The 17,309-nt window shown below is 43.3% G+C and overlaps 1 protein-coding gene across 1 annotated transcript in view; it reads right to left on the bottom strand.

Annotated features, from left to right (window-relative positions):
• Positions 1 to 1,437: 1,437 nt before the first annotated feature.
• LOC116046743 (glutaryl-CoA dehydrogenase, mitochondrial) overlaps positions 1,438 to 17,309 on the bottom strand; it is an 18,274-nt gene continuing 2,402 nt past the window's right edge. The window contains exons 3-12 of the mRNA XM_031295145.2: positions 14,262 to 14,294; positions 12,944 to 13,084; positions 11,670 to 11,732; positions 9,694 to 9,864; positions 8,155 to 8,284; positions 7,261 to 7,477; positions 7,056 to 7,159; positions 4,840 to 4,965; positions 3,306 to 3,466; positions 1,438 to 2,216 (exon numbers count right to left, since the gene is read on the bottom strand). Of these exons, the coding sequence (XP_031151005.1) occupies positions 2,143 to 2,216; positions 3,306 to 3,466; positions 4,840 to 4,965; positions 7,056 to 7,159; positions 7,261 to 7,477; positions 8,155 to 8,284; positions 9,694 to 9,864; positions 11,670 to 11,732; positions 12,944 to 13,084; positions 14,262 to 14,294 (1,220 nt within the window). The 3' untranslated portion in view covers positions 1,438 to 2,142. The remainder of the gene's footprint in view (positions 2,217 to 3,305; positions 3,467 to 4,839; positions 4,966 to 7,055; positions 7,160 to 7,260; positions 7,478 to 8,154; positions 8,285 to 9,693; positions 9,865 to 11,669; positions 11,733 to 12,943; positions 13,085 to 14,261; positions 14,295 to 17,309) is intronic.

Genomic DNA, 17,309 nt, shown 5'->3' with positions numbered 1-17,309 from the left:
ATTGTTGTTTACTTTTTGTAAAAAATATTTAGCTAAAAGTTTATTGTTCTTGTTATTCTTATACTGTATTTTTTCTATACTGTATTTTTTATACCTCTTTATTTAAAGAGTGTTTTGTAAGCTGCTAAAATCTGCTTCTGGAAATCTTAATTTCTTTGCAGGAGTCATCTCAAAAGGATCAAAAAAGAGAAGTCTAAGTCTAAGTCTAATGGCGGCTAGTTTACAAAAATAATTAACTGAAAACATTCTAAGAGAGAAATAGGCCGTGCAGTTGCTGAATCTGTCTTCATTTCAGATCTACAAAGGTCAGTTTAAAAGATTTTCATCAGATTTTGAGAGACTCTAGTCACGATCATCCCGCTCCCCGTTTCCTGGTTAGCTCTCCACCAATCAGATGGCTCATTGAGTCTGACTGCTCGCCCGCCGACCCAGTAAGTCAGGTCGGCCAGAATGAAGGCTGACGGCTCCTCCAACGGACGACGGCATGAACACACCGACCAGACTCGAGTCACCGACCTCGCCAGACGGTCAGACGGCCGATTATCACAGCCTTTAGTTGTCCAGGACGTGAAGCGAGGTAGAGATGGAGAGAGAAGGTTTCTAAGCGAGAGATGAAAGAGACATTTGGGGAAACTTAAATAACTTTTTATTTATTTAAAGCTCTGATCAACATCCTTGACCTTTTGGCAAACCATGCAAATATACAACTCAGTCACGGAGCAAAGATTAATCAATTAATTGTCAACTATTAAATTAATCGACAACTATTTTGATAATCGATTAATCAGTTTGAGTTATTTCTTATGAAAATAAATTAAGAAATTCTCCAATGTCAGCTCCTTAAATGTGAATATGTCCTACTTTCTTCTCTCCTCTGGGACAGGAAACTGAAGATCTTTGAGTTGTGGACAAAATGAGACATTTGAGGACGTCATCTTGGGCTTTTTGGGAAACTCTGATGAACATTTTTCACCATTTTCTGACATTTTAGAGACCGAACTACTGATCCATTCATCCAGATGGATCTTCTTATTGCTATCCTGTACCAACAAGTCAAAGAGCGGTAACTGGTGTTACGGTCTCCTGCCTTGGTTTCTCCTGGGCTTTAGGAAATTACTTTAAAGTGCTCATATTATGCTCATTTTCAGGTTCATAATTGCTGTGTTGGAGCAGTTTGTGAACAGTGTTTTCTGTCGGAGATGGTCTTTCACCTGTACTGCACATTGCTGCAGCTCCTCTTTTCACCCTGTGTGTTGAGCTCTTTGTTTTAGCTACAGAGTGAGACCTCTCACTGCTGTAACATCTTTGTTGGGAGTCGCACATGCTCAGTAGCTAGGTAAGGACTACTAGCCAGTCAGAAGCAGAGTATGAGGGCGTGCCATGCTAGCAGCTAGGTGAGCATTATAACGTGTGTTCCAAAGTGACCACGTTTGTCTCTGAAGTAAAGGCTGGATTAAAACCTATAACGTGCACAAAAAGATATACAGTATAAAACAATAAAGGAAAGGGAAAAAGCCAAAAAGCTTAATATGAGAACTTTAAGACAACTCATTATTGAGGCGGCCTCTAGCTCACCTGGTAGAGTGCGCGCCCTATGTAGGCTCAGTCCTTGCCAGCGGCCCAGGTTCAAATCCGACCCGAGGCCTTTGGCTGCATGTCATCCTTCTCTCTCTCTCTCTCTCTCTCTCTCTCTCTCTCTCCCCCCGTTTCCTGTCTCTCTTCAGCTGTTCTAAATAAAGGAACATCCCTAAAAAATATATTTTTTCTGGAAAAAAAACCCAAGAATATTGACTCAAGATACTTAGCCACATAATGGATGTCTTGAATGGCAAAAAATATCATTAACTACGCTAAAGGTAGGGCCTCGTGCCTAGTGTCCATGAACATCTTTACAATGGATTTGTCTATACAACTCTGAGAAGAAATCTCTGAATAAGAGTATCAAAAATAGCCCTTTTTAAGTTGAAAAATCATTAGTTCAGACACTTGGTTCTTTCTCTCACATCAAGCACTCAAATATATCTTCTAGAAAGCTGATTGGAAACAAACGACGTCACATAAACAGATGAGAATTTATGTAAATAATCTTCAAACAGCAGCAGAGTTGACAGTATTTCTAGAGCAGGTTTGTGTAGTTTGGGTCTATTTGTCCACAGTGAAGGCCTGCAGTCCTGTGATGGCCCGGCCCAGGATCAGAGCGTGGATATCATGGGTACCTGCAGGACCAGACAGCGTCGACAGGTCAGACACAGGTGGGATATAATATCCTCTCTCAATTCATTTAAAAAGTTACATACGCAAAATATTTATTCATCACGTTACGCCATTTATATAACCCTATGAAAGGACTAGATACAATTTAAGACCTTTGTAAACACATTTGAATACTTTTAAGGTCTTATTTTTTAGAATATGAATTACTTTTAAAACCCCGCAGGTAACACTCAAACACACTGGTATCTTTCCATCTATTGTGTGTGCATGCCTGTCTCACGTGGAACCCTAAAGGAAGGCTGAAGGAATGAGAGGGGAAACAGCAGAGCAGGGGGAATGAGAGGAGGACATGCCAGAGCAGGGGGAATGAGAGGAGGACACGCCAGAGCAGGGGGAATGAGAGGGGGAAACACCAGAGCAGGGGGAATGAGAGGGGGAAACACCAGAGCAGGGGGAATGAGAGGGGGAAACACCAGAGCAGGGGGAATGAGAGGGGGGAACGCCAGAGCAGGGGGAATGAGAGGGGGAAACGCCAGAGCAGGGGGAATGAGAGGGGGGAAACGCCAAATGCCAGAGCAGGGGGAATGAGAGGGGAAACACCAGAGCAGGGGGAATGAGAGGGGGGAACGCCAGACAGGGGGAATGAGAGGGGGGAACGCCAGACAGGGGGAATGAGAGGGGGAAACGCCAAATGCCAGAGCAGGGGGAATGAGAGGGGAAACACCAGAGCAGGGGGAATGAGAGGGGGAAACACCAGAACAGGGGGAATGAGAGGGGGAAACGCCAGAGCAGGGGGAATGAGAGGGGGAAACGCCAGAGCAGGGGGAATGAGAGGGGGAAACGTAGCAAAAGATATTGTTTTTTTTAAGATGATTTTTTTTGGGCTTTTCCGCCTTTAATGGACAGGACAGCTCGGTGAGAAAGGGAGAGGGGGGGGAAGACATGCAGGAAATCATCACAGGTCGGAGTCGAACCCTTGACCTCTGCGTCGAGGCATAAACCTCTAAATATATGTGTGCCTGCTCTACCCACTGGGCCAACCCGGCCACAAGATATTGGTTTTTAAACCAAAAGGTCCTCCTCCCTCTCACCTTCGTATGTGTTGACGGCCTCCAGGTTCATGACGTGCCGGATGACGTGGTACTCATCTGCGATGCCGTTTCCTCCCAGCATGTCTCTGGCCTGCCTGGCGATGTCGAGGGCTTTACCGCAGCTGTTCCTCTTCAGCATGGATATCATGTCCGGCGCCGCTCTGGTGAGAAAAAACACCACGTTTCTTTTGCGTTAGTTTGGTGAAGGGGGGGGTGGCAACGTCTGTCGTCAACCGCTCCGGGTTTCTCCTGGCTCAGAACGGGCCTCTGCAAGGACGAGTATTAAGACTAAGTTTAGACGGAAACGATCTGAAGAGAAAACGCAAAAGTGGCGGTACGTTCTCAATTTTTATTCTGCGTTTAGACGAGCGTTTTGGGAGGGAACTCTGCATATGGTGACGCAAAAGTGTGTGAAATGCGATCCACCAAGTCTGCACGCCTGCGTAGAACCTTCCTTCTACTTCTCTTCCTCTCCTCCTCTCTCCTCCTCCTACTCTCTCTCCTCCTCCTCCTCCTCTCTCCCTCTCCTCCTCCTCTCTCCCTCTCCTCCTCCTCTCCTCCTCCTCCTCTCTCCTCTCTCCTCTCTCCCTCTCCTCCTCTCTCCTCCTCCTCCGCCTCTCTCCCTTTCCTCTCTCCTCCTCCTCTCCCTCTCCCCCTCTCCTCTCTCCCTCCTCCTCTTCTTCTCTCCCTCTCCTCCTCTCTCCCTCTCCTCTCCTCCTCCTCCTCTCTCCCTCTCCTCCTCCTCTCTCCCTCTCCTCTCTCCTCCTCCTCTCTCCCTCTCCTCCTCCTCTCTCTCTCTCCTCCTCCTCCTCTCTCCCTCTCCTTCTCCTCTCTCTCGCTCCTCCTCCTCCTCCTCTTCCTCTCTCCTCTCTCTCCTCCTCCTCTTCCTCTCTCCCTCTCCTCTCTCCCTCCTTCTCTCTCCCTCTCCTCCTCCTCTCTCCCTCTCCTCCTCCTCTCTCTCTCCTCCTCCTCTCTCCCTCTCCTTCTCCTCTCTCTCGCTCCTCCTCCTCTTCCTCTCTCCCTCCTTCTCTCCCTCTCCTCCTCCTCTCTCCCTCTCCTCCTCCTCTCTCTCTCTCCTCCTCCTCTCTCTCTCCTCCTCCTCTCTCTCTCTCCTCTTCCTCTCTCCCTCTCCTCTCCTTCTCTCTCCTTGTCCTCTCTCTCGCTCCTCCTCCTCTTCCTCTCTCCTCTCTCCTCCTCCTCCTCTTCCTCGCTCCCTCTCCTCCTCCTCTCTCTCCCTCTCCAGCGGTTTAGACATTAATGGCTGTGTGTTGAGTTATTTTGAGGTGACAGCACATTTACTCTGTTATACAAGCTGTACACTTCATACTTTACATTGGAGCAAAGTGTAATTTCTTCAGTGTTGTCCCATTAAAAGATATAATGAAATATTTACTAAAATGTGAGGGGTGTACTCACTTTTGTGAGATACTGTATGCTTACGCAAAGTCATGATGTCATGTTGATTTGATTACAATGTCACACAGCTCTGTTTACACTTTACTTTACACTAGTAGATCGTAAAGTTGTCTTTTACTTTTTGGCATCGATTAGTCTTCCCAGCTGCAGACAGGACTGCAGGCCGATGGTGATCTCTGTCAGCATGTCCGCCATCTTCTTCTGCATCAGCTGATTCCTTGCCAGCGGCACACCAAACTGGATTCTGGTACAGAAAATATATTATTAAATATATATATTCATGTTTAAAATGAGTAGAAAGCAACATGCACGCCACTTGCTCTGTCTCCTTTGTGGTGCAGGGAATTCATTCCCCCGAAGATCCATTTCCAAAGAAAAAAGAAAAGTCCTGCACACAACTTGTCAACTCTGCATCGATTTATTTGGTCGGACCTTGTGACAAAACGTTTAATTTGGTCAAGGGATGCACCGAATCCAAGGGGGTTAGCCAGCCTCTGCAAAGCGTAGCTCCTCTGGAGCCATTTTGTTGCTAACAAGCCATCACCTCCCGTTAGCATCCCATTGAATCCCATTCATTTTGGCGTCACTTTGACATCATACCGTCAGCATCTTAAACCGGCCCATATCTAATGCAGAGGTGACAAGTGTGTGCGGGAATTTTCGTTTTTCTTTGGAAATCATACTCATGTTTATCAATAAAGTAACATAAAAATGTCTGTCCAAACCGAACTAGAAATGTGTGCATTTTGTTGTTATTTTGAGTAAATAATCTATAACATTACTAGAGCCCGACCAATATTAGGCATTTTCCAAACTATCGGTAACGGCATTTATAATGGCCGATAAATATTGATATATTAAATATTATATTATATTTATATATTAAATATTATTTTAAAAATAAAATAAAAACGGACGAAACCCCCTTCAACCATGTTCTGAGTGTTGGCATTGCAGAGTCTGTCCACCAGAGGGCGCTCTACTCTACACTTTAAGTTTCACATCTTAAGTTAGTAAGTATTTTTATACATTTTATTTATCAGAACTTTAATATATTTTGATGTTCTGTTGTGACAATAAAACAAACATATTATTTCAGTGAGGACTCATAAATAACTACACATAACTAAACTAAACTAAATCTGTTTATGCTTTTTTACGCGTTTCTGGATTTTTAAAAAATATATATATATCGGCCGATATATATAGCTCTAAATTAGGGCTGGGTGATATGGAGAATATCAAATATCACAATATTTTTTACCAAATACCTCGATATCGATACCGCAACGATATTGTAGCATTGACAATTGGTGCTTTCACAAAATATTTACACTGAGATTTTTGATAATTAATCATCAGTAATGTGGGTATAATGACTAAGTGGGTAAAGGCAAATAATATAACAGTTACAGTTACATATATAACAGTCTGGTAAGATCAGATAATGACATCACTTTACTGTAATGCAGCCTTTAAAACCAGGAAAAGACACTAATACCATATTATGATATTCAAAGTCTAAGACAATATCTAGTCTCATATCACGATATCAATATAATATCCATATATTGCCCAGCTCTACTCTAAGGCTGTCTCATTCTGCATACTTCCGTCAGTCCACTGCTAATGGTCACTGACCACTTCCTGCTGTAGTCCACTGCTAATGGTCACTGACCACTTCCTGCTGTAGTCCTCTGCTAATGGTCACTGACCACTTCCTGCCGTAGTCCACTGCTAATGGTCACTGACCACTTCCTGCCGTAGTCCACTGCTAATGGTCACTGACCACTTCCTGCTGTAGTCCCACTTTCGATGGTTAGTATCGTCCCAAAAGGAACACACTAAAACACTTACCGGAAATGACCAGCGGTCGGCTCAGCTCGCCGCCTCTCAAAATCTGAGTAAAATCTTTTAAACTGATCTTTGTTGATCTGAAATGAAGACAGATTCAGCAACTGCACGGCCTATTTCTCTCTTAAAATGTTTTCAGAAACACGATTCGGTGAACTATCTTCGTAAAATATGAGATCGTATTCTGAACGAGCCGCCATGATGCTCGGTTGTGAAATCCGGGAGAAGCCAGACGACGTGATGCGTTCGTCCAATCAGCCGCCGGTCGACGTCCCTGGTCCCTCCCCTTTCCGCTTTGTAGTCCAGATGGTGCGAGTAGGGTCCATCGTTCCACACTGAACTTTTTGACCATTTTTAGGGGGTCATCCTGGTACTTTCAGTGCTCTGACTTTTTACGTTATCTCCACGATATACTTGTGTGTGCAAATAGGCAGTCTGAGATACAGCCTAAACATTACACAGACAATTTGGACATCTGACCTGTCGAGTGTGTACTGTCGAGCTGCATGGAAGCAGAACTCGGCGGCCCCCAGGGCGCCCCAGGCGATGCCGTAACGGGCGTTGTTCAGGCAGCCAAAAGGACCCTGCAACGAGCAGAAGGGGTGTGATGAGCAGTGTGTTGAGTGGAATTTTCAAGTGTTTAAAACTCTTAAAAAGGAAAAGTTCCTAGATTCCCTCCACTCACCCCGAGGCCGGAGACTTTAGGCAGCAGGTTCTCCTCGGGAACCTCCACCTCGTCCATGACGATCATGCCCGTGGCCGAGGCTCTCAGGGAGAACTTCCCCTCGATCTTAGGCGTCGACAGGCCCTTCATGCCACGCTCCAAGATGAAGCCGCGGATCTTTCCGTCATCACATTTGGCCCAGACTACAGCGATGTCTGCCACGGGCGAGTTGGTGATCCTGAGGGTGGAAGCAAAGGGATGACAGGGTGAGCTTCATACAGTACTTTAACTGTGTTTAAGAGCTCCACCATGTGGACAACTTATGTCATTGCTGCTATCAATAATGTGTAAATTAATAGCCAGATATATGATCCTACATGCCATACTGCATGGCATATAAATGGTATATATAAAGTATTTCTCTCTCTCAGCACACAAATAAACATATACATATGTATATCTATGTGTGTGTGTGTGTGTGTGTGTGTGTATGTGTGTGTGGTTGTGTGTGTGTGTGTGTGTGGTTGTGTGTGTGCTATGGCTGCACGATATGAGGATAATATGCAATAACGTTGAATATCGCGATAACGATACTACTTGCGATAAATTAACAGATTTTAGAGTGTACTCAGTTCTGCCTTTCTGTTGCAGAGATATGCTATAAAAATTGAATAAAACACCCAAAATTCAATGAAAGTAGTGAACTGATCCTTCATTTTACTTGAGAAGAGCGTTAAATGGAACCATCCATGTTCATTTTTGGCAATTTGGTTGAAAGAAACCCAAATTTCTGACAGGAGGATTAAACCCTGCGATGACACAATCTGTCTCCATTGTTCAAGAAACATCTGGTTATTATTATCATTTCATAGTATTTATTTCTCAATTTATTTAGTTTATATATCCACTACTCACCAGGTCTTTGAGCCAGTGAGAGTATAGGTGCGACTGGATGGATTGTACTTGGCTCTGGTTTCCATGCTGCCTGGATCGCTGCCGTGGTTTGGCTCCGTCAAGCCGAAACAGCCCAAAATCTCTCCAGAAGCTGGGAGCGACAGTAAACCAAGAGCTCAGTCACTCATCAGTGGGTTTTTTTTTATGAATAATGCATTAAAGTGCTCATATTATGCTCATTTTCAGGTTCATAAATGTATTTAGAGGTTATATCAGAATAGGTTTACATGGTTTAATTTTCAAAAAACACCATATTTTTGTTGTACTGCACATTGCTGCAGCTCCTCTTTTCACCCTGTGTTCAGGTCTCTGTTTTAGCTACAGAGTGAGACCTCTCACTGCTGTAACATCTTTGTTGGCAGTCGCACATGCTCAGTAGCTAGGTAAGATCACATGCTCAGTAGCTAGGTAAGGACTACTAGCCAGTCAGAAGCAGAGTATGAGGGCGTGCCCTGACAGTAGCTAGGTAAAGACTACTAGCCAGTCAGAAGCAGAGTATGAGGGCGTGCCATGCTAGCAGCTAGGGGAGCATTATAACGTGTGTTCCAAAGTGACCACGTTTGTCTCTGAAGTAAAGGCTGGACTACAATAGAGCTGTTTGGAGCAGTTTGTGAACAGTGTTTTCTGTTGGAGATGGTAAGTCCATTTGGGGGGAGGACTTTGGGCTTTTTCACTTTGTAAACCTATAACGTGCACAAAAAAGATATATAACACGATAAAGGAAAGGGAAAAAGCCAAAAAGCATAATATGAGCACTTTAAAATCTGACAAGAGATTGGCACAAAACCATCACTGGAAACCATTTAAATGTACACCCATGTATAGAGAGGGGCAGTCCCTCCCCTCTAATGGACCATCATGGGACTTTATTTCAAAAAATATTTATTGTAGTGAACGGGGAGAGACAAATAATTAGTCTATATCCAGGACGTTCCAGTGCCGCCTGAAATTCTGCCAATGTCCTTCATTTAGGCTGGATGTCTGTCCCCTTCCTCTGTCTCTGTGTTGGCGTTCTAACCTCCGGCTGATTTGTGAGGACTATGGTTAACTGCTCCTCAGATCTCTGCAGGGTAAATCCAGACAGCTAGCTAGACTATCTGTCCAATCTGAGTTTTCTGTTGCACGACTAAAACTACTTTTGAACGTCCACATGTTCCACCAAAACAAGTTCCTTCCTGAGACTATTTAGCAGAGGCACCGTGGCTCCGTCCGGAGCTTAGCCCCGCCCACGATGACTGTGATTGGTTTAAAGAAATGCCAACAAACCAGAGCAAGTTATTCTCCCATCCAGGAATGCTGTGTGGACTAGACAGACCCTCTTCTGCAGCGCTGTGGAGGGTCTGGCAAAGCGAGACTACTCCCCGTTCACTGCGGTACGTATTTCTCCCGAAATAAAGTCCCATGGTGGTCCACCGGAAGGGGAGGGACTCCGCCTCTCTATAGTTGACAGATGAACTGACTGACAAAACCCTGTTGTTGGTGTTTTCTCTGTCTTCTTACCCAGCTTGGGGAGGTACTTGTGTTTCTGCTCCTCGGTGCCGTAGGCGTTAATGGGGTGCATGACCAGGGACGACTGCACGCTCATGACTGAGCGATAGCCGCTGTCCACTCGCTCTACTTCTCTGGCGATCAAACCGTAGGCCACGTAGCTGGTGCCAGCGCAGCCATAACCTTCATATCAAACACAGGAAGAGCAGTCAGTGATATTAAAATAACATAAGAGTCTAAAGCAGACCTGTCAAACTCATTTTCACTAAGGGTCACCCTGGAAAATGAAAACCACATCAAGGGCCAGAAACGGGGTCAGCTTCTCCTCGGACCGCGAACCTCCTATGGCGCCATTTTGATGCTACCAAGCCATCACCTCCCGTTAGCATCCCATTGACTGCCATTCATTTTGACGTCACTTTGACAGAGAATAACTTTACATCTGAAGAGTTTAAAGACTCTATTTGTCCGTTGTTTATTTCTAAAGAAACACGACAATGTATAAAAGGCTCCATTACCTTGTACCTCACGTTATGGCTCCGTAGCAGACGTTTTTATAAAAATAGGCTAACGATTGGGTCATAACCACGAGACTTACTGTCTCATAGTAGAGGAATTACCGTATAGTACAGGAGAAGCTCTCAGGCAGTTTGGACTTCCATTAGCTGTTAAAGTTTAATTACTGATGTTAACTATCATTTTAGTGATCAATAATTAGCCTGTGTCTATGTTATCTCCTTACATATACCTACGCTCTCCGTCTCTGCTAGATTGGGAATGATTGAGATTTCTCTTGGCACAGCTACCAGAAGACTTCCAACTTTCAGACACGTTGCTCACGTCACATCTACGTCTTCAAGCTCAGTTGGAGGCTGCTCAGTAACGCTCAGCCATCACCGGGAAAGAGACTTCACTGGTCTCCGTCCAGAGACACGGGACCTGCTGGTCCATTTATATACTGTCTATGGGAAACATACACGGGTTTCCTGTTTACAAACATTACATACCGGAGGCAGAAAGCCAGATTAGTAAACTGGTCCGCTACTGCAACAACCTGAAGTATTGAAGCTTTCCTTATTGTTTGTATATAAATAAAACGTGATTTTAGTTGGATCTGTTTGTCTGTCCTTAATTTTACTGTGATATATATGTATGGATATAATTATCATTTTAGGCTAATGTAATAGCCCATGTTAGCAGCAGGGTTCCCCCTGAGTGTACCCCTCTGGTTGGTAAAATAATGGCCAGGATTTCCGGGAAAAGGTACGATATGTGTGTCTCCATTTCAAACATCACTGCAGGTTGACTGTTTTTAGCAGCAGAGGTTGATTGTGGGCGAGAGGGTGACAACACAAGTGTGTGAGACGGCCAGCCAGCGAGGTGGAGTTTAACTCCAAAAAGACAGTTAACCACAGGTTCCCACAGGTTAATCTTAAGAAGGACATGTGTTGTGATATTTAAACAAACGAACCGTCAGCGGCGAAATAAAAGCCTCTTATTTACGAGAGCGGTCTGAGAGACCTCCAGCTCACAGCGAGGTGTGTGTAGGTGTGTGTGTGTGTGTGTGTGTGAGACCGGTCTGAGAGACCTCCAGCTCACAGCGGGGTCTCTGAGCATGACTGGCCGAGCGACAAGCTAGCGGCCAGGGCAGGCGCCTGCTGGCTGTCGCCTCACTTCATGGAGCTTCTCAACTCCGAAAACTTTGAAGCAAATTGTCAATTCTGCATCAATTTACGCAAGACTGCCTATATTCCAAATCTAAACAGTTAATTTCTCGCCTAAAACGTTGTCAGAAGTGAATTTAGTGATGAATAAGATGGTGAAAATTGTTAAAATTGTCCCGTTGTTGGTCTGTCTGTAACGGAAACCCGACCCTCGTTGACCTGGGTTCCTATGCTGAAAAGGGAACAGTAAAATCCTTCCGGTCGGAAAGCGGCTATTGCCTCTACAACATACCTGTAGTGAACAGTGTTCCTGTTCAGACTCACCTTTAATGGTTGGGCCTAAGACCCCCATCTCTCCCATCTCTGACACAATTTCTCTGTGGAAGACTGAAAAGAAAATCACACAACAAACTTTAACGTGGTGTCAGAGGAGTGACTCTTCTTTATTTTTTTTATTCTTTACCTATATTTATTAAACAGCAAACTGACAAAGTGGTCATTTTGATGCATACATTAAATGTAAAGATCTCGTGAATGATCTGTGACTTATAGACACCTAAACATGGACATTATGCATGCAAAGTAGGGATGTAACACTGTGAATCGGTTAAAAATGGATATATACTAGGGGTGTGCAAAAAAAAAAAATGGAATCACATTAGATTTTAACTGTATGTCTACTGCAATCACATGGGAAAAGTAACTACATTTACATACTGTGAATCGTTTTTGAATCGAATTTTTCTGAATCGTGCACCCCTAATATATGTGTGTATGCATATGTATGTATGTATGCATGTGTATATGTATGTATGTATGCATGTGTATATGTATGTATGTATGCATGTGTATATGTATGTATGTATGTGTATATGTATGCATGTGTATATGTATGTATGTATGCATGTGTATATGCATGTATGTATGCATGTGTATACTGTATGTATGTATGTATGCATGTGTATATGTATGTATGTATGCATGTGTATACTGTATGTATGTATGTATGTATGCATGTGTATATGTATGTATGTATGTATGCATGTGTATACTGTATGTATGTATGCATGTGTATACTGTATGTATGTATGTATGCATGTGTATATGTATGTATGCATGTGTATATGTATGTATGCATGTGTATATGTATGTATGTATGCATGTGTATATGCATGTATGTATGTATGTATGTATGCATGTGTATATGCATGTATGTATGCATGTGTATACTGTATGTATGTATGTATGCATGTGTATATGTATATACTGTATGTGTAACAATTACAACCGCTAGAGATAATTATTGAATCGTGATGCAGTTTTTAAACGGCCTAGGGCGTAATCTACTTTGTCACTTTTGATAAGAGGACATATTTGTTATTTTACAAATAAAAGGAATATTTTCCACTCATTTGTCTGCAGCTCATTCTGTTAAAAACAAATCGCATCGTCGATTTAAAATTGTTAATCCAGATGTGAGTTGAGTGTACCGTTACATCCCTCATGCGAAGGCAACATGGCAATTATTTAAGATGAATGAAAAATAAAAAAAAAGGACTCTGGCTCAAGCATGAAGAAGAAAAATGGAAGTCTCTCACCTTCGTTTCTGTTTGCCATAATGATGCGAGGCATGAGTTTCTCTTGGCAGTAGGTCCGGAAAGAGTCTCTGATCATGATCTCGTCCTCCGTCAGCTGGCCCTCCAGGTCCAGGGCATCGCGCCAGTCGAAGTGGACCTTCGCTGTCAGACATTTAGAGGAGCAACAATTCAAAAACCTTAAAACCTACATTGTGTAATGTTTTGAGTTGATTCTTAGCAACAAAAAAAACTTTGTTCTTTCAAAAATATGAGCTCATTCATGTGTAATTACTTCCACCAACTAATCAAAGTATTCTCAAAAGAGTAGAATCTGACATTCAGAATCATTCAGAATACATACGAGCAACTCACTCGAATGACGGCCGCCATGTAGCGCCTCCATCTTTATAATACATTAACCAAAGAGGGACATACCTCCATCTTTATAATACATTAGCCAAAGAGGGACATACCTCCATCTTTATAATACATTAACCAAAGAGGGACATACCTCCATCTTTATTATACATTAACCAAAGAGGGACATACCTCCATCTTTATTATACATTAACCAAAGAGAGACATACCTCCATCTTTATTATACATTAACCAAAGAGAGACATACCTCCATCTTTATTATACATTAACCAAAGAGAGACATACCTCCATCTTTATTATACATTAACCAAAGAGGGACATACCTCCACCTTTCGCGCTCTTACACTCAGTGGCACCGTGATGAATGCCAGGGAGGGAGGGGGATTACTTGCGACTGTCAGCAGATTTGAAAGCCTGTTGAAGATGGAGGATCAAGCCTATTCTCGAGGACATGTAGCAGAGTCGCCTCTTCATCTTTGGAGAGTGTCTCTTTAGTTTTTGCTTTGCCTGGCCGGTCTCACCGATCCACTGCCACCGGCTCTGTCTTTTGGTTTTTCTTTACCTTTCCCTCTTCCTTTACCTCTCCCTCGCTCCTCCTTCACATCAACTGATCTCTGAGTCTGCTCACGGAGAACAGTATGTGGCCTACGCTGTAAACATTGCCTTACACTATTAACCTCGTACAATATACAGAATAATAATAGCACTGATCCTCGTACTGGAAGCCATATTAATCTTGGCATACGGCCACCGTAGGAGTTACAACGCGCTCTGAATGGGAGGGGCTAGAAAGTAATTTTCAGTTGGTTGTCATATACCATTTCACCACTAGATGGGAGAAATTCTTACACAATGTAGCTTTAAAACTATAGTTAAAAATGTGTTTGCGGTGATGGATTCAAATTCAAAAACTTTTTATATTGAACATAGATTTCAGAAAAACAGAGATACCAACACCTACGTGCTTTAGACTTCTGCTCATTCTTCTCTGCATCTGTGGATGAAAAAAAAAAAGATCAATATGATGCAAGAATATACAAATACTGTATATAACCACATTAGTGAAGTCTCTTTCCAAATATACATACAATATACTACTCAACATATCTTAACAAATTCCTCCTTCTGCACTGATATAAAACAGGTTTTACGCAGTGATTAGTGACGATTCTCTCATCAATCAGGAGTCTGCAGGTTTTCACGTCACCTTTTGGTATCGCCTCAGCTCACTGGGAACCTTGACAGAGGTGGTACTAAATAAAGTACCTGTTAGCAGGTACCAGGGACTTTTTATCAGAATGGAAAACCAAAAAAGGCGAGTAGAGTCGAGGCAAGCAGAGCAGGTACCATGTGGTGGAAAAACGCCATATGTGGAGTAGCCAGACTCTCCTCCAGCACGCTTTGGAGGGTCTGGCAAAGCGAGACTAGGGTTAGGGTAAGAATAACAGGGTAAGCCAATCAGAGGCAGAATAAGGCAAAAATAAGGCGGGCCACGAGGCACGTCCTGTGACGTTGACGTGTCTGGCGGATCCGACCTAGCATCTACCCCGTGTCTCCTTAGCTACTAGCAATTGTGTGGAAGAGGGGTGGGGGTGGTGCATGATCACGGAGAGCCTGTTCACTCTATTTAGCCCCATTGTACCGAATCCTCATGGGGGCGACAGAAACTAGGCACTAAAGCTTTAAAAAATATTAATAACATTTAAATACCACTGTTATAATCACTGGGAGAGTTCGGCACAGCCTGACTCTGATCGGTAAAACTGAGATAAGCGCTCCTGTTCAACTTAATGCTCTGCTTTTCAACTGTTGTTTGGTACATTGCTATTAAACACAGTCTAGGAGGATTTGAATTGCTATTTTTTAAGGGAAAACCCTGCATTCCTTTGAAGCAAGGTAATCTCTGTGGCTGGCATGGTGTCGTAGTATAATATGGGGTACTCACTAGACCAGGGTCACCAACCTTTTAGAAGCTGAGAGCTACTTCATGGGTACTGAGTCATAGGAAGGGCTACCAGTTTGATACACTCTTCTGAAATAACAAATTTGCTCAGTTTGCCTTTAGTTATATATGATTATTAATGATTAATGATAGTCATCTATGTGAAGACACTGATCACATTAATGATTTCTCATTATCAATAATTATCAACAATGACTTAACAAGGTGGGAAACAGATAATATCAATATTCAATTTTCATTTTTAGAACAGGCCTGAGGGCTCCTCATGTGGTCCTTGGGGGCTACCTGGTGCCCACGGGCACCGTGTTGGTGACCCCTGCACTAGAGGGTGACAATCTCACTGTTGGTAACGTGATAGGGACGGAATAGAGCATAGAAATCAACGGGAGCGGGATGGAGCTGGAGATTAAATTAGAAAATTACGCTGCAATGCGGTGAGTGCGCCCAAAGATTGCGAGGCATTTCGTTTTAGAAAAGAGAACTACTTACAACTCCCAATACGTTTGTTGATTGGCTACTGCTAGCTGCAGACAGCGATTCTTCTTACCTACCCTAAATTGATAAATGTGTATTTTGAGTAGGGCTGAACGATTAATTGCATTTGCGATAATATCGCGATATGTTAAAACGCGATTTCCTAATCACAAAGGCTGCGATTTGGTCACATGACTCGCGAGAGCAAATCAGTCTGCACTCCGCAGAGAAAGCATCAACTAGCACGCTAACGCTACGCCGTACCTGGAGCTGATTTCTGTCATTCAAACAACTCTGAGTTGTAGTTTAAAACGTTTACAGCCATTTTAATAAAATGAAGGGTTTTATTCAGGCTCGAGTCCATACGTGCAGTTAATGGATACAGACACACAGAACTGAAGGCTCGGTTGGCAACTATTAGCTCTGATTAGCGGTTAGCTCCGGTTAGCAGTTAGCTCCGGTTAGCGGTTAGCTCCGTTATAAAGATATGAGTGGAGGAGCTGCCACTGAGAGGGGTAACAACCAGACTGAGAAATGACGTTCGGGGAGCTTTCACAGCAGCGTGGCCGCGGGGTTTCAACAGTTTTATTAGTCCAGTTAATCCCACGGCAAGAACACCAGCAACTAGCTAACGTAACGATAGCCTCTCTGAACAAGAACACCAGCAACTAGCTAACGTAACGATAGCCTCTCTGAACAAGAACACCAGCAACTAGCTAACGCAACGATAGCCTCTCTGAACAAGAACACCAGCAACTAGCTAACGTAACGATAGCCTCTCTGAACAAGAACACCAGCAACTAGCTAACGTAACGATAGCCTCTCTGAACAAGAACACACGGCAGCACGCAACTTCACGAGGGGGAGGGGCTGGAGGCAGCTCCTCTCTGGGCACTGTAAAAAAAAATACACTCTGTGTGTGTGTGTGTGTGTGTGTATATATATATATATATATATATTATAGTTTTACTTATTTAACTGTCTAGTGTGTAATTGTGTGTTGTTCATACTATGAATGAATGATTTATTCTTTGTCTTTGTTGAATAATACAGAAGACAAAGAGCTTAAAAAAATAATCGAATATCTAATCGCAATCGCAATATTTGGGAAAAAAATCGCAATTAGATTATTTTCAAAAATCGTTCAGCCCTAATTTTGAGTGTGAGAAGATCTCCTTTAGGAATTACGTAATGAAATGGCCTAGGTCTGCAGGTAATGCATGTTACCTAGACCTCAGGTAATGATGTTACCTAGACCTGTAGGTAATGCATGTTACCTAGACCTGTAGGTAATGCATGTTACCTAGACCTGTAGATAATGCATGTTACCTAGGCCTGCAGGTAATGCATGTTACCTAGACCTGCAGGTAATGATGTTACCTAGACCTGTAGGTAATGATGTTACCTAGACCTGCAGGTAATGCATGTTACCACCTGCAGGTAATGCATGTTACCTAGACCTGCAGGTAATGATGTTACCTAGACCTGCAGGTAATGTATGTATAGTGTAGTCTAAATTTCCGAGGCAACCTCAGTGATCTGACTGCGATTAACCAAACATGCTACAGGGGG

The sequence above is a fragment of the Sander lucioperca genome, chromosome 21, assembly GCF_008315115.2.
Source record: "Sander lucioperca isolate FBNREF2018 chromosome 21, SLUC_FBN_1.2, whole genome shotgun sequence".
Lineage (NCBI taxonomy): Eukaryota > Metazoa > Chordata > Actinopteri > Perciformes > Percidae > Sander > Sander lucioperca.
This window is presented reverse-complemented; position numbering and strand designations above follow the sequence as displayed.